This window comes from Rhinopithecus bieti, unplaced genomic scaffold (assembly GCF_001698545.2).
Source record: "Rhinopithecus bieti isolate Rb0 unplaced genomic scaffold, ASM169854v2 scaffold_54056, whole genome shotgun sequence".
Classification (NCBI taxonomy): domain Eukaryota; kingdom Metazoa; phylum Chordata; class Mammalia; order Primates; family Cercopithecidae; genus Rhinopithecus; species Rhinopithecus bieti.
Window position 1 is genome coordinate 160,617 of NW_016821158.1, and position 26,653 is coordinate 187,269.

General features: G+C 43.4%; 1 protein-coding gene and 1 pseudogene across 4 annotated transcripts in view; one reads left to right on the plus strand and one right to left on the minus strand.

Moving 5' to 3' along the window:
• The window catches only part of ANKFY1 (ankyrin repeat and FYVE domain containing 1), a 97,702-nt gene that overhangs the window by 12,818 nt on the left and 58,231 nt on the right, over positions 1-26,653 (plus strand). For all 4 annotated transcript variants that reach the window (XR_001882985.1, XM_017860190.1, XM_017860191.1 and 1 more), the window contains exons 2-3: positions 7,302-7,494; positions 13,304-13,422. Coding sequence is in view for 3 of the 4 variants with exons in the window: in XM_017860190.1 (XP_017715679.1) it covers positions 7,302-7,494; positions 13,304-13,422 (312 nt within the window). In the remaining variant the exon portion in view is untranslated. The remainder of the gene's footprint in view (positions 1-7,301; positions 7,495-13,303; positions 13,423-26,653) is intronic.
• LOC108520710 (tyrosine-protein kinase RYK-like) overlaps positions 25,859-26,653 on the minus strand; it is a 2,594-nt pseudogene continuing 1,799 nt past the window's right edge.

Genomic DNA, 26,653 nt, shown 5'->3' on the forward strand with positions numbered 1-26,653 from the left:
CAGGTTTGCTGTCCTCTCCTCTCTCCTCTCCTTTTTTGAGACAGGCTGTCTCTGTCTCAAAGGCTGGAATGCAGTGGCATCATCTCTGGGACTGCAGGCATGCGCCACCATGCCCAGCTAATTAAATTTCTAGGCTTGCTTTTCAAATGAAAGTTGGAAGGGGACAAAGAAAAAACCACGGCTGAAAACTGGGCACTGGATGAAGAATAAGTAGGCGGAGAAGCAGCAGCAGTGGTAAATCTTACTAAACCAGACACTGTTCCGAGTGATGTAACCTATCCTAATGACTTTCCACATCGTTCTCTAAGACAGTGGTCCCCAATCTTTTTGGCACCAGGGACTGGTTTTGTGGAAGACAGTTTTTCCATAGATGGAGTAGAGAAGGGAGTAGTTTCAGGATGAACCTGTTCCACCTCAGATCATCAGGCATTAGAGTCTCATAAGGAGCGTGCAGCCTAGATCCCTCGCGTGCGCAGTTCACAGTAGGGTTCGCGCTCCTGTGAGAATCTAATGCTGCTGCTCATCTGATGGGAGGCCAAGCTCAGGTGGGCACGGTGACTCGCCCGCAGCTCACCTCCTGCTGGGTGTGGCCCAGTTCCTAACAGGCCACAAGCTAGTACCCGTCCACGGCCTGGAGGTTGGGGACCCCTGCTCTAAGATAATATCATTAGTCTCATTTTCCATGTGAGAAGACTGAAGCACAGAGAGGAGTAAGTAACTTGCCCAAGGTCACACAGCTAGTAAATGGGTAAGCTGGGGTCAAACCCAGTCAGTGAGGCTCTGAAATGCATGCTCTGGGCTATCAGTGTGCAGGGAGAATCTTACAGCACAGGACTGACTACCCTGGGTTGCCTTTCTAAGAATTGTAATAATAGCTAAGATCTTTTGACCACCTACTGCGGGGCAGGTTGTATTCTAAGGTTATTACGTGTATTAGCACTTTCAGTGTTTACAGCATCCTTACAGATGAAGAGAATGAGTCACCTGCCTAAGGTGTATCCAGACTAGGTTTGATCCCAGTCAGTCTCGCCCTAGAACCTGTGCCTTGTAAATTCTCTCTCCATTATTGCTCAGAATGATAATTTTGTACTTTTTCTTGCAAGAACTGTTCAGCTTGGTGACACTTCAAGGACACAGTTGCGTTGTTGTTTGTAAGCAGACAGTATTCCCCACAGGCTGGTAATGTCTCAGCCATAAGCACTCCTCCGTTATGCTATGAAATGGTATGGCAATTGAGGTAGCACTGGTAAGTGCTCATAAGCTTCCTGAGTACTTTTGTGATCCTTTGGGTTTCCCCGACAAAAGCTGCCGGGTGGAGGAGCATCTGTAATTTTGTGACTAAGAGTCCCAAATCATGCCAAAGCCCTGCTTTTATCTTGCCTCTTCTCTGCTCATTCCCTTGGTAGTTTATATCTTGTGTCGTTGTCCAGGCAGCTGCTACGTATTTGAATCAGGAATTCTGTGGAGAGACTGGGGCTGTTGCTGTAGAGTTTAGAATTTATGTGTGTAACTGATGTTTAAGGAAATGTGTATGGTTTCCTAGAGAGCAGAGGGGGAAGATGGCTGGAAACAGCTTTCAGGATCTCCTCCACTTGAAGGCTTAGATAGAGGAATCAGCAACTTTCCAGTCTTTTTTTTTTTTTAAATATAGGGTCTCTATGTCGTCCAGGCTGGAGTGCTGTGGTGTGATCTCAGCTCACCGCAGCCTCCACCTCCCAGGCTCAAGCAATCCTTCCACCTCAGCCTCCTGAGAGCTGGGACTACAGGTGCCCACCTCCACCCCTGGCTCATTTTTGTATTTTTTTGTAGAGATGGGGTTTTGCCATGTTGCCCAGGCTGGTCTCAAGCTCCTAATCTCAAGTGACTCACCCACCTTGGCCTCCCAAAGTGCTAGGGTTACAGGCATGAGCCACTGTACCCGGCCTAATTTTCCATTCTTGAAGGCAGATGTTCCTATAATTTCACCTGTTACCTACGTCCTTTTGATTCTAGCTCACCTGAAGGTCTTCCACAGATCTTTTTTTTTTTTCTCTTATTTTACACTCAGGATCTAAGATCTTCTATTTGAGTGTTTGCCAGGGCTGCAACACCTTAGCACATAAATCAGTATCCAGCTTCTTTGTGACTGTTAGTTTTGTTCTTGCCCTTCTTGTTTCTGAGCTCCTTGTAGATACGACTTTGATTCTACATTTGATACTGCTTTGATAACTTTGTTTGGAATAGGTGCTAATTAGGTTGCCCCCACCACCCACCCTTTTTGGCATATAGAGTCTGCTTTGTTGCTCGGCTGGACAGTGGCATGTTCACAGATCACTGTAGCCTCGACCTCCTGAGCTCAAGCAATCCTCCCACCTCAGCCTCCCAAGTAGCTGGGACTACAGGTGTGTGCCACCACACCCAACTAATTTTTTTGGTTTTTTTATGAAAAAAACAAAAAATTGCTGTGTTGCCCAGGCTGGTCTCAGACTCCTGGGCTTTAGAGATCCTCCTGCCTGGCCCCTCAAAGTGCTAGGATTACAGGTGTGAGCCACGACACCCAGCCTAGATTGCCCTTTTAACTCTTAAAAGAGGCAGCTCCTAATCTGCCAGAATGCTTAGTGCATAAATATATGCAGATTGACAGTTTAAGTGAAATGGAAATTCCCCAGCCAGCTATAGTCATGCTGGGTTGGAGTTGTTGAGGAGGAAAAGATGTAGGTTGGGTAGAATATGGTGTGATTAAAACCACAGTTAGAGGGTTCAGGTTGCTTATGGAAGAAAAGGTTACCACAGCGGAAACTTGGAGGCTGTCTCTTGGCAAGTGGGATATAATTTTGCAGCCACCAGGTTGAACTAGCGAGATGTGGTGTATACTATAGCCATCCTTTTCAGTTAACTTGCATAGAAGCTGGTGAGTGGCTGACATTTTTGTCAGTGAACTCTTGGAGGAGAGGGCGAGGCTTGGGCTCATAATTATTTGTATTTCTTACAGAGAAATGTACAGTGTTTATGTACTTTGTCTGTTTGACAAATCTGTTGACTGATACAAGCTTAAAAGGATAATCTGACCAAGAGAATAAAAGATTGAAACCTTTTCTTGCATTTCCTGGGTCCAGTATGCTACAAACAAATACAGGCTTTATTTACATCTTTTGAAGTAAGATACTGCTTTTCTGGAACATTTTCTTTACGCTGGCTTAAACCAGGAGGTCTCCCACCACACTCCATTTGTATCCCTATCAGAGTGCTCAGGGTTTACTGCATTGGCTTAATTGCCTGTCTTCTCTATTACTCATAACTTTTTTCTTTGTTTGGTTGTTTTGTTTGTTTATTTTTTGAGATGGAGTGTCCTGTCGACCAGGCTGGAGTGCAGTGGCACGATCTTGGCTCACTGCAACCTTCGCCTCCCAGGTTCAAGCAATTCTTCTGCCTCAGCCTCCCGAGTGGTTGGGACTACAGTTGCGTGCCACCACGCCCAGATAATTTTCATATTTTTAGTAGAGATTGGGTTTCACCATATTGGCCAGGCTGATCTTGAACTCCTGACCTTGTGATCTGCCCGCCTCAGGCTCCCAAAGTGCTAGGATTACAGGCATAAGCCACTGGACCCGGCTGGTTGGTTTTTTTTGAGACAGGGTCTTGCTCTGTTGCCAGGCTGGAGTACAGTAGCACACTCTCGGCTCTTTGCAGCCTGAACCTCCTAAGCTCAACGGAATCCTCCTGCCTCAGCCTCCTAAGTATGGACAACTCTGCTCCTAGCTACTCTAGAGGCAGAGGCAGGTGGGTCGCTTGAGCCTGGGAGTGCAAGGCAACATAGCCCTGGCAACATAGCAAGGCCCATCTGTACAAAAAATTTAAAAATTGATAGCCAGGTGTGACGGCACACACTTGTGGTCCCAGGTACTAGGGAGGCTGAGTCAGGAGGAGCACTTGAGCCCAGGAGTTTGAGACCAGGCCTGGCAGCATAGTGATACCCCATCTCTACAAAAAATTGAAAATTTAGCCAGGCCTGGTGGCAAGCACCTGTAGTCCTAGCTACTCTGGAGGCTGAGGTGGGAAGATCACTTGAGTTCAGGAGTTTGAGGAGTTTGAGGCTGTGATGAGCTGGGATTGTGGCACTGTGCTCCAGGCTGAGTGACAGAGACCCGATTTCTTTAAAAAAAAAAAAAGAAAAGAAAAAGAAAAAGGAAAGGTTGGGAAAGGATGCAGGGAAGCATGTGAAAGAGACAGAGAACCAGAATCAGAGGGTGGTGTTGTGGTTGCTGTGGTTGCTAAAATAAGAGAAGGGATGGACAACAATGTGATGTGGTGTCATAGGTCTAGGAGGAGAACCACTGGCAGGAGTCCATTGGACTTGGCAATTAGAAGTTCATGGGTGAAAGGAGTTTCAAGGGGATGGTGGGGACAGAAGAGGGAATGGCGGGTGAGACAATGGTGTATGGTAGCTAGAGATGGCGGGGCTGAGGGTTTCAGATGTGATGTGGAAGTGGGGTGCTTTAATAGATAAGAGACTTAAACTGGCTTATATGTTGACTAGAACCACCCAGTTGAAAGAGAGACTGGAGTTCAGAGATGGGGTGGTTGATGATAAAGCAAAGGTCCTGAGGAGTGAGGAGAGTGATGAGATTTAGGGAGCACATAGTGGGATTAAACTTGGGTAGGAAGGATATACCCTGTCTAAGGAAGCAAAGGGGAGATGGGAATCATTGCTGGGACGGTGGGAGTTATTGTCAGTAGCTCAGTTTTCTCAGGGTATTGGCATGGAATGAGGCAGGTTGGATGGGAGATGGGCCTCAGGGCAGTGTCAAGATTTGGAATGTCTGTGGTGTGGAAGAGGGAGGGGTGAAGGGGCCAGGGCCCGGAGGATGATTGTAGCAGCACTGTGGAGCCACAGAGACCTTGACTGATAAAGCTGCCAATTTGCATGGTTGCGTAAATCCCCTGTCTCATCCGTTCTTAAGACTCCAGAGCTCAGGCAAAGGAGAAGTTTCATGGCTGCTTCCTCAGGGAAGCATTTGCCGGCCTCTTCAGTTAACTTGCTGCATAGGCTTTCATAGCTGTTTTCACCTTCTTGCTCTCAATGTCGAGCTGTAGTTTTGCATTTGACTGTTACAATTATTTTAATTATGAATTATAACTAAAGTTTTTTGACTTATGACTGAGCATGGTAGCTCATGCCTATAATGCCAGCACTTTGGGAGGCTAAGGTGGGTGGATCACTTGAGGCCAGGAGTCTGAAACCAGCCTGGTCAACATGGCAAAACCCTGTCTCTACTAAAAATACAAAAATTAGCCGGGCGTGGTGGTGCCCACCTGTCATCCCAGCTGCTTGGGAGGTTGAAGCAGGAGAATCCCTGGAACCCAGGAGATGGAGGTTGCAGTGAGCCAAGATTGCACCACTGCACTCTAGCCCAGGCGACAGAGTGAGACTCTGTCTCAAAAAAAAGAAGAAAAAATTGTTGGCCGGGCGCGGTGGCTCAAGCCTGTAATCCCAGCAGCATTGCGGAGGCCGAGACAGGGCCCGATCATGAAGGTCAGGGAGATCTGAAGCACCCATCCCTGGCTTAATAGCGTGAAACCCCGTCTCTAGCTAAGGAAAAAATAAAAAATACAAAAACAAAGCGCGGGCGATGAGGGCGCGGTGCCGCCCTGTAGTCCCAGCTACTCGGGAGGCCCCTGAGACACGGAGAATGGCGTGTAACCGCGGGAGGCCCCCGAGCTTGCAGTGGGCTGAGATCCGGCCCACGCAGCCCAGCCTGGGTGGCAGAGCAAGACTTCGTCTCAAAAAAAGAAAAAAAAAAAAAAAAAAAAAAAAAAAAAATTGTTATCTTTTGTTTTGTCAGTAACTCAGGGCTCCGAGGACAGGTATGTCAGAGTGCGCTTACCACCGTGCAGCGTCCAGCACCTAGTGGACACTTGATAAATGCTTGTTGAATTTAATCAATCAAATGCAGTGGTTCTCAACCTTTGAACCTACCCCAGCGCGCCTGTGGAAGATGACGTGCCTCCATCTGAACCGTTATTAACTGCCCTGCTCCTCACCTGAAGGGGGACAGGTGCCAGGGTTGGGGAGTGTGATTAATATGATCACAGGCCCTGGAATAAGAATGTTGGGCTCAGATCCCAGCCCGTCCTCTCACCAGCCTTGCAACCCAGGGGAAATCTGTAACCTCTCTGTGCCCCAGTGTCCTCCTCCTCTATAAAATGGGGCTGGTATATAGCAGTACTTACCTCATAGGCTTGTCCTGAAGATGATATGAAGCTGAGCACAGTGGGATGTGCCTGTGGTCCCAGCTGTGGGAGGCTGAGGTAGGGGGAACAGTTGAGTCCAGGAGTTTGAGTCTAGCCTGGGCAACATAGTGAGACCCTCATCTCTTTAAAAAAAAAAAAAAAAAAAAGAGGCCAGGTGTGGTGGCTCACGCCTGTAATCCCAGCACTTTGGGAGGCCGAGGCAGGTGGATCACGAGGTCTGGAGTTTGAGACTATCCTGGCCAACATGGTGAAACCCTGTCTTTACTGAAAATACAAAAAATGAGCCAGGCATGGTGGCACGTGCCTGTAGTCCCAGGGAGGCCGAGGCGGGAGAACTGCTTGAACCCAGGAGGCGGAGGTTGCAGTGGGCAGAGGTTGCAGTGAGCCTAGATCGTGCCACTGCACTCCAGCCTGGTGACAGAGCGAGACTCCGTCTCAAAAAAAAAAAAAAAAAAAGGGAGATAAAATGAGGTAATTTATGTAAAGCTTTTAGAAGAACATGTCAAAATTAGGAAATTGTTATTACTGTTAGTGGTTTCAAAAAATCTAGGTGATTTTGGTAGCCTTTTCTCCTGGAGACTCCTGGCTTTATGGTAAAGGATTTGCAGGGCAGGTGCCCGTCAGCATCTTTATGTACATCTCTTCATTGTCATATACTGTATAATACTGAGCTGCTGAGAGGAGAAATCCCTGTAACCATGATGGTCTCCTTGCTTCAATGACCAGCACCCTGAAACAAAGCCATTCTTTGTTATTTTATTTTATTTTATTTTTTATTTTAATGAATATTTTAAAAAGTAGAGACAGTATGTTGTCCAGGCTGGTCTCACACTCCTGGGCTCAAGTGATTCCCCCTGCTTGGGACTCCCAGAGTTTTGGGATTACAGGTGTGAGCCACCGTACCCAGCCATCAAAGCCATTCTTGATCCTGTGGGACTATCACTGAGAAATAGTAGAACTGTCAGGTGGCCGGTCACTTGGGGAGCGTTCCCATCGGTGGGATGAGGGACTAACGAATGCGCCTGCTTTACACCGGCCACGGTAAACCTGGTTCTTTCTTTTCCCTGCAGAGGAGGTGGCCAAGCTGGAGAAGCACTTGATGCTTCTACGACAAGAGTATGTCAAGCTGCAGAAGAAACTGGCAGAGACAGAGAAACGCTGCACTCTCCTGGCTGCGCAGGCAAACAAGGAAAGCAGCAGTGAGTCCTTCATCAGCCGCCTGCTGGCGATCGTGGCAGACCTCTACGAGCAGGAGCAGTACAGGTGAGCGGGGCTCCTGGACACCGAAGGCCTTTGGCTTTATTCCTGGGCCACACTACAACTTTTCTCATTCACTTTCTTCCGGAATTTATTTCTCTCCATTGAGGATATTAGCACATCTTTATTCCCTAGAACAGAAGCTCCTTGAGGCAAGATTTTTATTTTTTTATTTTATGTTATTGTTTTTACGACGAAGTCTCGCTCTGTTGCCCAGGCTGGAGTGCTGTGGCGAGATTTCGGCTCACTGTAGCCTCTGCTTCCCGGGTTCAAGCAATTCTCCTGCCTCAGCCTCCTGAGTAGCTGGTACTACAGACGCACACACCACTGCGCCCGGCTAATTTTTTGTATTTTTAGTAGAGACGGGGTTTCAACATGTTGGCCAGGCTGGTCTTGATCTCCTGAGGTACGTCTGCCTCGGCCTCCTAGAGTGCTGGGATTACAGGTGTGAGCCACCATGCCCGGCCTGAGGCAAGATTTTTATCTCTTGTTTAAGGCTTATCTTCAGCATAGTGTAGGAGTCATGGTGACAGCATTGCTAATTAAGCAGGAATTGGCGGACATGTCTAGGAATTCAGAGGGCAAACGTCCGTTTCTCTTGAGATGGTCAAAGCAAAACAGTCTTGGAACTAGTTGGAGGGTGCGTCACGATGGTTGAGGTGAACTCTGGAGCCATACAGTTTCTCTTAGAAGCTCGGGGCTGGGTGCGGTGGCTCAGGCCTGTAATCCCAGCACTTTGGGAGGCCAAGGCGGGCAGATTACCTGAGGTCAGGAGTTTGAGACCAGCCTGGCTAACATGATGAAACCCTGTTTCTACTAAAAATACAAAAAATTAGCCGGTCCTGGTGGCGGATGCCTGTCATCCCAGCTACTCGGGAGGCTGAGGCAGGAGGATCGCTTGAACCGGAGAGGCGGAGGTTGCAGTGAGCTGAGATTGTGCCATTGCACCCCAGCCTGGGCAACAGAGTGAAACTCTGTCTCAAAAAAAAAAAAAAAGGCATGCTAATGTTATGTGTGTGAAATTATAAAGAGAAAAGAGCAGGGTGAGCACCTGTGATGTTGCGTATAGTCCAGAACAGCAATGATGAAAGACTGAATTGGGATGCTGGATCTGGCAAAGAAACACAGATGTGAATAGACATAAGAAGGAAGGACTTGAGCCGCTAGGGAGATAGAAGCTCAGTCTACATAAGACTTAGTAAATTTTCAAATAAATTACGACATTTTAAATAGATCGCTCACACCCGTTATCCCAGCACTTTGGGAGGCCGAAGCAGGTGGATCACCTGAGGTCAGGAGTTTGAGTCCAGACTGACCAACATGACAAAACCCCATCTCTACTAAAAATAAAAAAATTAGCCACATATGGTGGCACACACCTCTAGTCCCAGCTACCTAGGAGGCTGAGGCAGAAGAATTGCTTGATCCTGGGAGGTGGAGGTTGCAGTGAGCCGAGATTGTGCTACTGCACTCCAGCCTGGGTGATCGAGTAAGACTGTCTTAAAAAAAAAAAAATCAAAATTTAGAGGAGGCAAATAACAATACAATAACTCAGGATTCAAAATTACTGTTATCTGAGACCTTTCTAAATGAAAGAATAATCTATTACAGAAAAAGGGAAGCATATATTCTGAGTAAAGGATAGTTCTATAAATTGAATAGATATAGCTTCTTGTAAAATATAATCCATTGTCTTATTTTTCCTCTTCTTCCATGAACAAGTGAAAACTTTGTTTATTACTGACCCGGGGAAGCCTAATGTTTTCCTGTTACAGACATACCTCTCCTACTCTTTGAGGCTCTTTCCCATTAGAACTCCCATCGTTTAGTTTTTCAATTGCTTATCAGTTGATTAGTAATTTTATTTCACATTCATTGTGTTGAAGTCCTTGGAGACAATGGGAATGAGACTGGGCAGTTTTCTTCCTGTCACTTTTTAGCTAGTTATGGTATGATCTTATGACTCCAACAAGTCTCCCTTCAGCTTCTAAAACGTGCCCTAGGCCAGGTGTGGTGGCTCACGCCTGTAATCCCAGCACTTTGGGAGGCTGAGGCAGGTGGATCGCTTGAGGCCATGAGTTCGAGACCAGCCTGGCCAAATGGTGAAACCCTGTCTCTACTAAAATTACAAAAATTAGCTGGGCTTAGTGGCATGTGCCTGTAATCTCAGCTACTCAGGAGGCTGAGGCAGGAGACTTGCTTGAATCCGGGAGGTGGAGGTTGCAGTGAGCTGAGATCACGCCACTGCACTCCAGCCTGGAGGATGGAGTGAGATCCTGTCTTTTTAAAAAATAGAAAAAAAAGGCTGGGTGCGGTGGCTCACACCTGTAATCCCAGCACTTTGGGAGGCTGAGGTGGGCGGATCATGAGGTCAGGAGTTCGAGAACAGTTTGACCAACATGGTGAAACCCTGTCTCTACTAAAAATACAAAAATTTAGCAGAGCGTGGTGGCACTCGCCTGTAATCCCAGCTACTCAGGAGGCCGAGGCAGGAGAGTCGCTTGAACCTAGGAGGCGGAGGTTGCAGCAGTAAGCCAAGATCACGCCACTGCGCTCCAGCCTGGGCAACAGAGTGAGACTCCATCTCGCAAAAAAAGAGCCTGCCCTTTATCTAAAGAAGATTGAAACTCTATGTTATCTACAATTGAATATCAGATAGGGAACGGAGTCTTCCTAGGGGACTAAGCTGTCGAGATGTGGTAACTGAAATTGAGAAATCAATTTTTTTTTTTTTTTTTTTGAGACGGAGTCTCACTCTGTCGCCCAGGCTGGAGTGCAGTGGCCGGATCTCAGCTCACTGCAAGCTCCGCCTCCCGGGTTCACGCCATTCTCCTGCCTCAGCCTCCCGAGCAGCTGGGACTACAGGCGCCCACCACCACGCCCGGCTAGTTTTTTGTATTTTTTTAGTAGAGATGGGGTTTCACCGTGTTAGCCAGGATGGTCTCGATCTCCTGACCTTGTGATCCGCCCGTCTCGGCCTCCCAAAGTGCTGGGATTACAGGCTTGAGCCACCGCGCCCGGCTGAGAAATCAATTTCTAAAGCAGACATCTTTTGCCAACGTAGGGGAAAAAATACCTTTATCCCATAACATGCATTTTGCTGAAAAATTTAAATAGTATTTTTATGTGCATCTTAGTAGCTGGAATGACTGATGAATAGGTTTTAAAATTTTTTAAGTTGAGAAATGTGGAAGAAACCGGTAGCCTTTCTTTTCTTTCTTTCTTTTTTTTTTTTTTAGTAAGAGACAGAGTCTCACTATGTTGCCCAGGCTGGTCTCAAACTCCTAGCTGTGGCCTCCCAAAGTGCTGGGATTACAGGTGTGTGCCACTGTGCCTGGCCTACATTTCAAGTTCAGGAGAACAGTTTTGTCCCATAAGGTAGTTAAAAACGATGGCTATATGTAGTTACTTACTGTACTCATTCTTTTACCAAACAAACCTATAGTTTTTCCTATTCAAGTGTTTGAGAAACTAGCAAGAAACTGTTCATCTCCTCTCCAGTTACAACATTCTGGTTTCCATGTTTTAAAAGGAAATACTCTTTAATTGAGTGGAATCAAGTTTTTTAAAAAAATTACTGGGTCCTTAATTGTTTCAACATAGAATCTTCATGGACTGGACTTGTCTGATTTTCCGGTTTTCATTTGTGTTTTAATTAAAAAATTATTATTAGAATTTAATGATGAGCCGGCGACGCGGGGGGCTCAGCCTGTAATCCCAGCACTTTGGGAGCTGAGACGGCGGATTCATGAGGTCAGGAGATCGAAGACCATCCTGCTAACACGGTGAAACCCGTCTCTACTAAAAAATACAAAAAAAACTATGCCGGGCGTGGTGCGGCACGCCTTGGTAGTCCCAGCTACTCGGGAGACTGAGGCAGGAGAATGGCTTGTAAACCCGGTGAGGCGGAGCTTGCCAGTGACTGAGATCCGGCCACTGCACTCCAGCCTGGGCGCACAGGCGAGACTCTGTCTCAAGAGAAAAAAAAAAAAAAAAAATTATTGATGAAATCCTTATCTTTATTTCCCTTTGGTATGTCAGATTATAAAAGAGAGAATTTTGACCTGACACTCATGAATGGGGTAGAAATTTTCTAGAAACATTCATTCTTATAATTTTGTGGCTACAAGTTATACTCGTGGTTGAAATAGTACAGACTGAAAATCTATTTAAGTTATTAGGATGTAATACTTTATAAATATATTCAGATTTTAAAAATTATTTGTGCTTTGTAGGTAGCTTCTTGTTTTCATTAAATTTTTTACACTTTGTCACAGGATATGCTGATACAGTTTTATGTTTTGTTTTACATAGAGTATCCTATTTCTTCTTTGACCATGAATAATGTTCTACTGTGTTAACAGCAGTTTGTAATAATTTGAAATAATAAATACTCTCTTAATCTTGTGATCTAATATCATTAGTTACCGCTTGGTCTTCGATAGAACCGGAATTGTTGATACTTTCAAATGATGATTAAGTGTGTTGTAGACAATACTCTTGTAGGGTAGAATGTGTCTCTGTCAAGCATAATATACAAACAATATTCTGTTGGGGTTTCCTCCTTTTTTTTTTTTGAGACAGAGTCTTGCTCTGTCGCTCAGGCTGGAGTACAGTGGCGTGATCTCAGCTCACTGCAACCTCTGCCTCCTGGGTTCAAGCGATTCTCCTGCCTCAGCCTCCTGACCAGCTGGGATTACAGGCACCTGCCACCATGCCTGGCTAAGTTTTGTATTTTTAGTAGAAATGGGGTTTCACCATGTTAGCCAGGATGGTCTTGATCTCCTAACCTCGTGATCTGCCCACCTTGGCCTCCCAAAGTGCTGAGGTTTCAGGCGTGAGCCCCCACGCCTGGCCTGGGTTTCCTTTTAGTGGATGGGTTAATTCATGTAATGGTATTTTCTTTTCTTTTGTCCATATAGTGGTTTTTGTGTAGTTAGTTTCCGAAGACTTTCTAACCTAGTAAATACCTTTAAAGTTGAATATGAACATAAAACATATGACTACCAGCAGGATGATGACAGTGACTTTGGATTCCTGCCAGGATAGCCATACGGCATGTACTCGTGGCAGCCCAGTGGGTCATCTTGACTTTTTTGTTCACTGCCCAGATGCTCTCCTCCGGTAGCATTTGACATTTCGGAGTTACACATAAATATCTATTCAGGAAGATCGTTTCATATAATGGCATGTCATAATTATGGAAACAAGTTTTGAAAAGAAAGCTTTTTCCTCACCCCATTTTTTTATAAGTAGTTGAGTCAAATTGGTCAATATTAGGTCTGAATGTTTCTGGTGAGAACAGGAGTCCCGATGCTGGGTGCCGTGTTCATGGCTGCTCGTCAGTTTGTTCACCCTTTTTCTGTTTAACCTTGCTTAAGCATTACTGTGGGGCATAGCAGCGGTGTAGTCTCAGAGCCGTCATCACCAGCTTTAACCTTTCTGTCTTTCTCTCCCTGATGGTTTAGCTTGTTTTAGTCTATATAAAATATCTTTACTTTTTATGTGAATATTAATCCTCCTCCTTAACTTGTAGGTTCACCACTGTAAGAATCCCATTAGAAGATGTATTTGAAAGCCGAGCATGCCATGTGAATTAAAGCCAGAATTTACAAATAGAAAACATTTCTAGCAACGTATTATAAAGATGGCCCATCAGAATTCAGTGCCAGCATACAGAAACAATGTTTTGCTGTAATTTTTCCTTTTGCAGAAGTATGTTGGTCAATACTCCTGTGTTTATCAGCTATGAATCTTAGCTTTACCTAGGTATAATGACATTTTTCTAATATATGTGGATCTTTTTCTTCATCAGCGATCTGAAGATAAAGGTTGGGGACAGGCACATCAGTGCTCACAAGTTTGTCCTGGCAGCCCGCAGTGACAGCTGGAGTCTGGCTAACTTGTCTTCCACTAAAGAGTTGGACCTGTCAGGTGAGCCTTTGAGTGATCAGGGACACAAACCTGCTAGTGGAAGGGCTCTTGGCAGAAGGTTATGGTGTCTCATTTTGAAATATTTGTGATTCAATGAAAGTAAAATAATTTTCTTAGCAATTGATGGTGACCACAAACTAGTTAAATAATTAATGAATCAGTAGGTTGTACTTTTAGGTACTTTGTGTATCTACCTATTTAGGAGGTAATACCTGGCTAACAAATCATAAATATTTGAGTATCTGCAATGTCCTTATGATTTATAAAATGTAAATATTTTCTGTACACTCATTTCATGAAAAGTATGCTGTAAATAAGGATTCATGTCCAGAAAATATTTTCCCTCAAGTCTAATAAAAGTCCTGCTGTCAAATTGCTTAAAACTTCATAGTAGATGCCAAAGGACTTTTTTTTTTTTTTTTCTAAGACAGAGTCTCACACTCTGTCACCCTGGCTGGAGTGCGACAGCAATCTCAGCTCGCCGCAATCTCCCGCCTCCCAGGTTCAAGCGATTCTCCTGCCTCAGCCTCCCGAGTAGCTGGGATTACAGGCACCCGCCACCACACCCAGCTAATTTTTGTATTTTTGGTAGAGACAGGGTTTCACCATGTTGACCAGGCTGGTCTTGAACTCCTGACCTCATGTGATCCACGTGCTTCAGCCTCCCAAAGTGCTGGGATTACAGGTGTGAGCCACTGTGCCTGGCCAAAGTACTTTTTCTAGCCTATCAGAACTGAACTCAGAACAGTTACTCGGAAGAATAACAATATTCTTTCTTTAACATCAAAGGATGACCATTAGCCTTCAGAATTTTAATAGGTATGGGTTACTACATGAGATGGTGGATATGTTAATTTGCTTCACCACAGTGCCCATTTTACTCTTTATGTATCCCACAGCATTGTGTCGCATAGCTTAAATATATGCAGTACAACTGATGTTTTAAAAAAAATTTTAAGGCCGGGTGTGGTGGCTCATGCCAGTAATCCTGGCACTTTGAGAGGCCAAGGTGGGAGGATCACTTGAGCCTAGGAATTCAAGGCTAGTCTGGGCAATATAGCAAGACCCTGTCTCTACAGCAAATTAAAAAAAAAAACAGCTAGACATGATGGCATGTGCTTGTAGTCCCAGCTTCTTGGGAATCTGAGGGGGATGGATTTCTTGAACCAAGAGTTTGAGGCCACAGTGAGCTATGATGTCACCACTGCATTCCAGCCTGGGCAACAGAACAAGACCCTGTCTCAAAAAAAAGAAAAAGAAAAAGTTAATAGCTGCCTTGGCCTATTTACTGTTACTTGTTTTATATCACATTTTGTGTGTGTGTGTGTGTGTAGGATTGAAGCAAATAGGTGGCAAGTGGACTTTAAAACAGTCGTTTTCAAAAGTCGACCTGAAGGTTGCATTGTCATTTAGTACTTGCCTGACTGCTATTGGCCAAAAAGGGACAAAGAGCAAAATTTTAATTTACTTCTACTATTAATATTCGTGAGAATTATATGGTGAGGAGAATGACAGGGATGTGTTCTGAGAATGTGTCATTACGTGGTTTTGTTGTGGGAACATCATAGAGTATATTGACACAAATCTACATGGGCTGCAACCCTGTACAGCATGTTACTGTGTGGAATGCCATAGGCAGCAGTAACACAATGGTAAGTATTCGTATATCTAAACATAGAAAAGGTCAGTAAAAATAGAATATTATAATTTTATGGGACCACCATTGTATCTGCAGTCTGTTGTTGACAAAACATAGTTATGCTGCTTATGACTACTTGCCGAAGTGATTGTCTGTGTGAATTATATCTTTGTTCAGAAGGTTTGTCAGTGGAGAAGGTACTATTTTCCATGTGCAGTGCCAGGAACACTGAGATGATTATAACACAGTCCCTGCCATATGGAGCCATTATTCTGCTGGAGGAAACGGGCCATTCACAAATCATTTCAGACCAGGGCTATAAATACAGAAATGTAGTTAGCTTTGATGTAAGGTTGAGGAGAGACTGAGTTGGGGTGATAAAGGAAGGTTTCAGAGGTGGCTAATACCTGAGTTGTGTTGTAAAGGCTAAGTAGGTGTTTATCTCATGGATTAAGGGGAACGTATGTCAGTGTTTCCCAGCTGTGAGCCAACTCTCTCTTTATGATAATTTTGAGGATTTAACTTGAGGTCCATAACTAAAAGTTGTAGATACAAATGCACATACACACCTACACATGTGCAGATGCCTGCATGCCAGTAACTAAAAACATCTGCTTGGGAAATAGTTTTTTACTGGGAGGGCACCAGTCCACGTGATCGAAATCTCAAGGCATAACTTTTTTTTTTTTTTTAAGTATAGTGTTTTGAAGCCATGTATCTTTGACCTCATATGTAACAGAATTATGAAGACCTTACAAGGTCATGTAGCATTCTTCACAAAATGTATAGATAGGATCTTCGTTATATGAACAGAATGTCTATGAAGACTAGAAGATAATAAATACATGGAAAATATTCGACTTTGCTAGAACAAAGTTAAGAATAAGCTACTATGTTTTGATATCTGTATAATCAGAAACGGATGATCCCAGTAGTTGTGAGTGAGGCTCATGAAATTGGTATTCTTGTACATTGCCAGTGACATTATAAATAGGTATGACCGTTTTAGAAAGCAGTTAGGCAGCCGAGCTGTGAAATATTCCTACTTTTTTTTTTCTTCATTATCTGACTTCTGGGCTACTGTCCTAGGTAAGGTAACTCAGACAGTGCTCATGTTCCTCAGTTTTACTTTAATTGTGACATAGTGACTGCAACCAAAATGAATGAGAGGGAAAATAAAACATCACTGCTCTCTGAAACAAAATTACCCAACACAGAAAATTCCATTAAGGCAAAAAAAGCCAATGTCAACGTTGAATTAAAAAATTTGTTTTACACTGAACTTTTTTAGTACATCCAGACTTGTAGAGCTCTCATTCAGTGCTGTCTGGCCATAAGATCTCATCACTATGAGTCAGGAAGTTTTATCGAGTTTAGGGAAATAGAATATTAATATCTTTAATTGTCTCTAGACTCTCCTCCAGTTGTAAATAATAAGTGTGTTTTGATTCTACCATAAGGTTTGCTTTCAGGAGTGATCCACTTCAAAGCAAAAGGTTTTTGTGGCTTTCATAGATCAGGCACCTGTGAAGATAGCAGATAGGAGAACATGTGGCATTTTTACTTTTTATGACATTTTAATGAAATGTAGCTTTGAAATGTGTTATGGGGGAGAGGTCCAAGGTGGTAGTGGCATGTGTGGACCTGTTCCTGTTGAATTGTGTGCTTTGTCCAGCCGTGCTGCTCATTGCGTCAACCTGGGGGTGCAGTTTCTGAGACTGCCTGGGAAGCCTGTGTGTTATGTGATACTTGGAAGCACTAACACTTCATGGCTGGCCAGCAGTTTGAGGAAGATTGGAAATAGGTTCTTGTAAACAGGTGTATAAATAGCATAAAAGCTATATTTTAAAGGCTCAAATGTTTTCCACACCAACAGGCTTGATAAAATCATTTAATGAATTTATCGGTGTTTTGTTTTTTCAACATTAATCCATTCATATCAAAAATATTGAGTGGTAAGCACTTTTCTTTCTTTCTTTTTTTTTTTTTTGAGACGGAGTCTTGCTCTGTCGCCCGGGCTGGAGTGCAGTGGCAGTGCATGGCCGGATCTAGCTCACCTGGCAAGCTCCGCCTCCCGGGTTCATGCCATTCTCCACCTCATGCCTCCCGACGCAGCTGGGACTACAGGCCGCCCGCCACCTGGCCCGTCTATTTTTTTGTATTTTCAGTAAGAGCGACGGGGTTTCACTGGTTAGCCAGGATGGTCTCGATCTCCCTGACCTCGTGATCCCGCCCTCTCGGCCTCCCCAAAGTGCTGGGATTACAGGCTTGAGCCACTGCGCCGGGCCAGTAACACTTTTCAAGGTGTTAGGGATACAAAGTGTACAAAATTAAATTCTTGCTTGCATGAAATTTACATCTTAGAATGTAAGAAAACTCCACATTTTTCTTTTGAAGTTCTTGTCTAATTGATATTTATTTATTTCCTTCCTTCCTTCCTTCCTTCCTTCCTTCCTTCCTTCCTTCCTTCCTTCCTTCCTTTATTTATTTATTTTTTTTGACAGAGTCTCGCTCTGTCGCCCGGGCTGGAGTGCAGTGGCTGGTTCTCAGCTCACTGCAAGCTCCGCCTCCCGGGTTTATGCCATTCTCCTGCCTCAGCCTCCGAGTAGCTGGGACTACAGGCGCCTGCCACCTCGCCCGGCTAGTTTTTTGTATTTTTTAGTAGAGACGGGGTTTCACCGTGTTAGCCAGGATGGTCTCGATCTCCTGACCTCGTGATCCGCCCGTCTCGGCCTCCCAAAGTGCTGGGATTACAGGCTTGAGCCACCGCGCCCGGCCTCTTTCTTTCTTTTTAAGACAGGATTTCACTCTGTCACCCAGGCTAGAGTGCCATGGTGCAATCACAGTTCACTGCAGCCTTGACCTCCTGGCCTCAAGCGATCCTCCCACCTCAGCCTCCCGAGTATCTGGGACCACAGGTGTGTGCTGCCATACCTGGCTCATTTTTTGTAGACATGGGATTTTGCCGTGTTGCCCAGGCTGGTCTTGAACTCCTGGACTCAAGGAATCCTCCTGCCTTGGTCTCCCCAAGGCCTGTTGGGATTACAGGTGTGAGCCACTGCACACAGCCTTAATTACGAGAATTTTAGCATATGTTGATGAAATACAACAGGCATTATATACACTTTAAAGGTATTTGGATATATGAATCGAACCTTGTTCAAAAAAGTGAAATGTTTGTACCTGATGTGGTCCACTGGTGAAGGCACAGTCCCTGCTGTAGGGATGCAGTGAGGCATAGTCCCTGCTGTAGGATTCTTTTCTGTTTTTGAGATGGGGTCTCACTCTGTCACCCAGGCTGGAACGCAGTGACGCTATCATGGCTCACTGCAGCCTCGAACTCCTGGGCTCAAGAGATCCTCCCACCTCAGCCTCTCAAGTAGCTGGGAGTACAGGTGTGCGCCACCATCCCTGGCTAGTTGTTCAATAGAGATGGGCTCTTGCTATGTTGCCAAGGCTGGTCTCAAACTCCTGGGCTCAAACGATCCTCCTGCCTGCCTCAGCTACCCAAAGTGCTGGAATTTCAGGCCTGAGCCACTCTGCCTGGCTCTTCTATAGGATTTTTGCCATTAATGGATAACCTCAATCTAATCATGAGAAAACATCAGACCCAAATTGAGGGACATTTCTCAAAATAATCAGCCAGAGTGTTTCTCAAACATGTCAAGGTTATGAAAAACAAGAGTGATTTAGGAAGTATTACAGCTTGGGTGAGAAAGACACTGAATGCAGTGTAGAATCCTCAGTTGGATTCTGGCCACAGAAAGGGTATTACTGGTACAATTGGCAAAATGGGGCCTATAATTAGTGAATGGCATTGGTATTGTATGTATTACCTAGTTACCTAGTTTTGATCGTTGTACCAGGGTTATATAAGCTGTGTTAATAATAGGGGAAGATGAGTAAAGGGCATAGGGGATGCTCTGCAGCTTTTCTCGAAGTATGAAAGTATCTGAAAATGTAAACAAAGTAGAAATTAGTTTTTTTATTATTAAGATATCTTTAAATATATGAAGTGATAGATGTTAATTAGCTTATAACCATTTCATAATGTATACGTATATCAAAACATGTCATACATTAACTCTATATAATTTTGTCTGTTATACTCTAATAAAAAAGAATAAAAGATAAAAGTTTATAAAGATACTGATTGACCAAGTGGGAAGAGAAAGAATACGACTGTTAGCTCAACAAAGCATAACAAATCTGAGTCCACAAGGAAAGTATTACATTTACTTCTTGGTGAAGTAAAGCAGTTTGCTTCTAGCAAAATGATCTGTTTATGACCTCTCTGTAGCACTTTACCAATAGCAGCTGACACGATGAGAGGTTCCAGTGGATTGGAATGGCTGTTTGGAAGCTAGAGTTTGTTGCATGCTTTCTCAAGCAAAGGTCTTACAGTTCCTTGGCATAAGAACTCAGGGTATGAGTCATTCAGCTCTCCTGGAATGTGTCCTGGATAGTGTCAAGCCATTCCAAACAGCAGAAAGCATCCTCCTGTATTCCTTTTCCCTCTGGTTGGGAAAGCTATCCCCTGACGCACCACCTGGAAAGCTTGCACTCTGCAGTGGAAAGGGCATAGTTTCCCAAACCGTGTCCTCAGGGAGAGCTGTGTGATACTTAAATCTTTAGGAGAAGCACAGCAATATTCAACATCTGTTGGCTACTGTGTGAACTACTAGGTCAAGGCTGTTCAGTTTCAGTATTAAATCATAGTGTGTTCCTTCGATGACATCCATGGGAAGTTTAGAATATGCTCACAAAAAAGAGTAAAAAAGAATATGCTCACAAATTCTTTGCTGTTTCTCCCTTCAAAGGTGGATTCCAATTCTCCTCTTCAGTATAGGCTGATTCACCTCTAGTGAATGGAGTGTGGTAGAAGTGACAGCTGTCACTTGAGAGATGGCTTCATCAAAGGCATTGTGGCTTCCTCCTTGTTCTCTCTTTTGGATTGCTCACTTTGGGGGGACATTAGCGGCCATATCATGAGGATACTCAAACAGCCTTGTGGCCTCCTGCCAGCAGCTGAGTCCCATGCCCAAATATTCTCTTAGAGCTCAAAATAATCTATTTTATCTGTGGTTATATTCTTTACTTAATCCTGATACTGCTTTTGGTTTTTTCTCACCAATCTTTGGTTATGTTAAGTTTGTGTTTATGTTGGCTTATTGCAGATTTGGTATAGGTTCATTGTTCTTTTAATTTTTATTTATATTTAGTCAATTCAATAATTTCTTTTTATCTGTATTAAATCTTTCTTTGAAATTCCTTTGAATTATTTTTTCTTTTGAGTTGAACTATCTTTTATCTCATTTTCTTTTCTTTTCTTTTTTTTTTTTTTTGAGACGTAGCCTCACTCTGTCGCCCAGGCTGGAGTGCAGTGGTGTGATCTTGGCTCACTGTAGCCTCCGCCTCCTGGGCTCAAGTGATTCTTCTGCTTCAGCCTCCTGAGTAGCTGGGATTACAGGCACGCGCCACCACCTCTGGCTAATTTTTGTATTTTTAGTAGAGGTGGGGTTTTGCCACGTTGGCCAGGCTGGTCTTCAACTCCTGACCTCAGGTGATCCGCCCACTTTGGCCTCCCAAAGTGCTGGGATCACAGATGTGAACCACCGTGCCTGGCTTCATTTTCTAATACGTTTAAGACTGTCTTTTTTTTATAGTATGAATCTGGTTACCTCACAAATATTTTGGTAGGTAACAGTTTTCATTGTGATCAATTTCTAAATAGTCTATTGTAATAATAGCAAGTTTTTATATAGCAGTTACTATGTGGTGGTGGTGTTTTGAGTGCTTTATTACATACCAACTCCACACAGTTAGCAAGGATTGGAGCTGGGATTCGAACCCTAGGCAGTTTGGCTGCAGAATTCGTGCCATTAACCACAGTGCTGTGCTGCCTCTCAGTTTGGTTTCTTTTTCCTCCAAATTGAGGTGTAATGGAAGTACAGTAAACTCACATTAAAAGTAGCAATTTGGTAAGTTTTGACATATGAATACACCTGTGAAGCCATCACCACAATCAACATAAACATTTCCATCCTTGCGGGGTGTGGTGGCTCACGCCTGTAATCCCAGCACTTGGGGAGGCCGAATTGGGTGGATCACCTGAGGTCAGGAGTTCGAGGCCAGCCTGGCCAACATGGTGAAACCCCATCTCTAATAAAAATACAAAAAACGAGCTGGCCATGGTGGCACATGCCTGTAATCTCAGCTACTTGGGAGGCTGAGGCAGGAGATTGCTTGAACCTGGGAGGCAGAGGTTGCAGTGAGCCAAGATCACACCATTGCACTCCCATCTGGACGACAGAGCGAGACTCTGTCTCAAGTAAAAAAAAAAAAAAACTAACAAAAAACATTTCCATCGTTACAGCTTTCCTCATGTCTCCTTGCAGTTCTTCCCTTTTGCCATCCACTTCTGCAGCTAAATGCTGATCTGCTTTCAGTCTTTATAGATTAGTTTGCAGTTTCTAGGCTTTTATAGAAATGGAATCATAGAGCTTAGAGTCCCTTTTGTCTGACTTCTTTCACTTCTTTTAGCGTATAGATTTTGAGATTCACCCCACACCTTAGTATGTTGCTTTGTGTTTTAATTATTCATTCTTTGTTATTGTTGAATAGTGTTCCATTGTATGAAAATACCGCACTTTTGTTTTTTTTCATTTACCTGTTGATGAACATTTGTGTTCTTTCTGGGTTTGATTAGAAAGAAAATTACCTGTGTTCAGCCAGGCACGGTGGCTCACTCCTGTAATCCCAGCATTTTGGGAGGCTGAGGCGGGCGGCTCACAAGGTCAGGAGATCGAGACCATCCTGGCTAACACGGTGAAACCCCGTCTCTACTAAAAAATACAAAAAATTAGCCGGGTGTGGTGGCAGGTGCCTGTAGTCCCAGCTACTTGGGAGGCTGAGGCAGGAGAATGGTGTGAACCGAGATCGCACCACTGCACTCCAGCCTGGGCGACAGAGTGAGACTCCATCTCAAAAAAAAAAAAAAAAAAAAAAAGAAAGAAAAAATTACCTGTGTTCAGTTGTGTAAGGCCTTTCTGTAGACAGGTTTTTATATCTCTTGAGTAAATATCTAGGAGGGACTATTTAATGTTAAGAAACTACCAAACCATTTTCCACAATGGATGTACCATTTGACATTCCCGTCAGCTGTGGACATGAGCGCTCCGAGTGCTTCACATCCTGACTAGTGCTTGATGTGGGCAGGTTGTTTTGGGTTTTGTTTACAATTTTAGCCATTCTAATGGATACAGAGTGCGTGGCGGTTTTATTTTGCATTCTCCTGATAACGAATAATGCTGAGCCTTGTTTGTGTGTTATTGACAATTTGTATATTTTCTTATACAGTATTCACGTCTTTGGCCTTTTCAAAATGTGGCATTGTATTGAGTTTTGAGTATTGAGTATTAACAAACAGTTCTGTATATAATTTAGATACAAGTCATTGGTCTGAAAGCAAGCATCCTTAACTTTGTTCTTGATCTCAGGGAGATATAATGAGATCTTCTATTATTTTGTATAGATTAGTTGTAGGTTTTTCTTGGATACGCTTTATCAATTTGAGTATTCCTGGTTTTCTAGATAAGTTACCTGAATTGGTTTTTGAGTTTTGCCACTTTCTTTGACATCTGTAGAAATGATTATATAATTTTTGATGAATTACAAATGTTAAACTAAGATTGCATTCCTGGGGTAAAGCCTATTTGGTCATTATTTATTACCCTTTTTTGTGTATGTTGTTGAATCCTATTTGCTAATAGTTTGTTTAAAAATTTGCAACAGTAATCATGAGGGATATTGGCATGTAATTTTTTTTTAATGTTTTTTAGATTTTACTATTAGGGTTATATAGGCCTTATATGATCCTTCATTGTCTGTTTTCTGAAAATGTTTTCTAAGATTGATGTTATTGTTTATTTCTTGACTATTTGATAGAATTCACCATTGAAGTAATCTAAGTCCAGAATTTGCTTTCTGGGAAGCTTTTTGAACACAATTTTTTTAATATATAATCTATTTAGATATAGGACTATTCAGATTTGTTTCTTCTGAGTCAGGTTTGGGAAGTTTTGTTTTTCAAAAATCTGTCTATTTCATTTAAGTTGTTGAATTTGTTAGTATGAATTTGCAGTTTTCTCCTTTTAATGTCTATAGCAGTAACTCCTTTTTCATTCTTGGGTATTGGTGATTTATGTTCTCACTCTTTTTTTCTTGATCAGTCTAATTAGAAGTTTGGCATTTTTATTATCTTAAAGAATGAGCTTTTGGCTTTGTTAATTTTCTCTATTGGTTGTTTTCTATTTTATTGATTCTTTATTTTTTTGAGACAGAGTCTCGCTGTGTCACCCAAGCTGGAGTGCAGTGGCGCAATCTCAGCTCACTGCAACCTCTGCCTTCCGGGTTCAAGCAACTCTCAAGCCTCAGCCTCCTGAGTAGCTGGGATTGCAGGCATGCGCCACCACGCCCAGCTATATTTTATTGATTTCTATCCTTTTTTTCTTTCTTTGGATTACTTTGCTCTCCCATTCTCCTTTTTTCTCCCTAGTTTTCCAAAGTTGTGGAACCTGAAATAATTTATTTTAGATCTTCTTTTCTAATACAAGTACTTAAAGCTTTGAATTTCCTTCTAAGCACTTCTCTAGCTGCATCCTATGAATTTTATAGTAGCTGGGACTGTAAGTGCATGCCACCACACTCGGCTTATGTAAAAAAATGTTTTTTGTAGAAACAGGGTCTCACTGTGTTGCCCTGGCTGGTCTCGAACTCTCAGCCTCAAATTATCTTCCCACCTCGGCCTCCCAAAGCTCTGGATTCACAGGCAATATCCACTATGCATAGCCTAGTTTTATCAGTTCCTTAAAGGAGAGCGTTAATATCTCCTATAATTTTAGAATTGTCTAGTTCTCCTTTTAATTTTTGTCAGTTTTTCTGCATATATTTTTTAGCCTCTATTATGTACATTTACATTTATAATTATGACTTCCTAATGAATTATTGCTTTTATCATTTTAAAATAATTTTTGCCAAGTGCAGTGGCTCACGGCTGTAATCCCACACTTTGGGAGGCTGAGGCAAGTGGATCCCTTGAGCCTAGGAGTTTCAGACCAGCCTGGGCAACATGGCAAAACCCCATCTCTTCCAAAAATGCAAAAAAATTAACCAGGTGTGGTGGCACGCACCCGTGGTTCCAGTTACTTAGAAGGCTGAGGCGGAGGATCACTTGAGCCTGCAAGGCAGAGGCTGCAGTGAACTGAGATCAGCCCACTGCACTCCAGCTTGGGTGACAGGACAAGAGTGAGACCCTGTCTCAAAATACACACACACACACACACACACACACACCACACACACACTCCAAAAGCCATGGGAACGAGGAAGCAAACACGCAGGGAAACTATCGCAGTGCACGTTTGCTGCGTCAAGATTTCCGCCTCTCTCAGTTACACCTGCTTCTTGTTTGACCTTTTCCAAATCCTCTTAGGTCGGTCGTACTTCTGTCTAGAGTTTTTGCTATAATCAGTTAAATGGATGGGTTGTTTCGAGCTGGGGCCATACCAGGAATAGAACGCTCTGTCCTTGTATTTCATTTTTACGCCAGACGACTTCCCATTAGAAATAGGTTTGAGGTTATTCTTATTTCCAGAGGTTATATTTAAGGATAGCATCCTGAAACTCGACTAAAGATGCTATTTATTGATAGCAAATGATACCAGTCCTACCAGATTTTTTAATTTTAGAGCAAAACCTTTTTAAAATATAAAGAAAATCCTTTAATTTTTCAAGGTGCTGTTTAAAACAGCAATTTGTATACTTAAGTGCCAGCCTTGCAAATAAGTACGCCAGTTTACTTTAAAATGTTACCGCAGTTTACCAAAAAAAGAGAAACGACAAGCTGCAAGGGCACCCCCTCTGTGGCATACGGCACTATTCGCACCGGTCCAATAAAAGCGGCGAACCTTAACCTAGAAATATGAGTCGCACTTTTCTGGCCATCCTTTTCGCAGAAGTAAAACTAGGGCATATAAATCATCACCCGCCCCCCGAAATCACGCCTTACTGCAGCTTACTAGCAGCGCGCCCCATAGCCACTTCTGGTTCAAGCAAGAAACAAAGCTAGTTTTCTGGCCTCAGCATCCAATGAACTCGCTCGCTCTCCAAAAATACAAAAGCAGAAAATCCTTTTCACATAAGAAACTAGTAAACAGTTTTCCACTGCAAGGGCAGTTTGTTTCTAGTAAGTATATTTAAAAAAAATTTTTTTTCCTCTAGCGTTCTTTAAGTTTTCTTGCCTCCTCATATGCCTTTTCTTGTTAGGAAGGGGCAAACCGGCTATCTTGTTATGGCTGTTTTTCCTTCCTAAGAAAAGTATTTGCATCTTGAAGACAAGCCATTTCAAGAGTAGGGCATGATAAAAAATACATTAAAAAAAACTTTAAGGCTGAATCACTTACATCACCCTGATAAGTAAAAAAAAAAAAAAAAAAAAAGGCGTTGGCGCTAAGATAGCGAACTTCCAAAATCGGGTCTGAACAATTTTAAAAACTGTTTGGTTAATTTTGCTAACGAGTGACCCCTAGTCCCACGGTAACTATGTGCTACATTTTGGCCAAAAAATTCATAAAACCCTTTCACTTCAGCCTAATAAAAGTGATATCTAGAAAATATGCCACATTATTAACTGTCTTAAAAAGCTCAGATTCTACAGCATTCCTAAGGCACAGTGTTCTGGAAGACAGATGTACTGCTGTTGGCGTTGTGTTAGATACGAAGCAGCCATGACAGGCTTCAAGTGAGCCCCGACAGGCACCTTCCTCCTGATGCTGTGGGTGCGAGAGAAGAGTCAGACGTAGGCCCCCCCGGGCTGCATGAAACTCTGAGACACTGTACCAGCTACTGAAACTTGGGCCTCTCCCCCGGATCTAAGGCCCAGCAACAGGCCATCACAGCAAATGGTTCATCGGGACAGTTGATTGGCTGGGTTATTCGGTAACCATCTTTCAGGTATGCGGCCATCTCGAAGGGGTCAGTGTCCACGTAGGCCATCTGGCCCAGAGTCATGAGTTCCCACAGCATCACTGCAAAGGCCCACACATCACTAGTGCTAGACAGCTCATTATTAACCAGACTTTCAAGAGCCATCCAACGAACTGGCTTATTTTCATTGTCCCCCCAAACAGTGATAGTCCATGGAGAACCAGTCTCTGGAGAGGGCGTTGTCTGTGATCTTAACTTGAAGTGTGTTATCAGTGACACAGTTCCTAGCAGCCAGGTCTTTGTGGATGACTTCCCTTCTGGCCAGGTAGCTCCTTCCACAGGCAATCTGAATAGCCATGTGTACCAGGTCTTGTTGAGAAATTGCCTGTGGCTTATTGGCCTCTAACTCGCACTGCTGTAAAACAAGTTAAGATTCCCCAATTCATGTAAGGCAATATCACCATGGGCTTTTCTCCTTTTCCTATACACACATGAGTAATAGGAAGAAGATTCCTGTGATGAAGACCTCGCAGCTTATCACTTTCAGTGAGCATCATTGTTGCCTGAATTTCAGAAGCTTGATCTTTTTTTTTTTTTTTTTTTTTT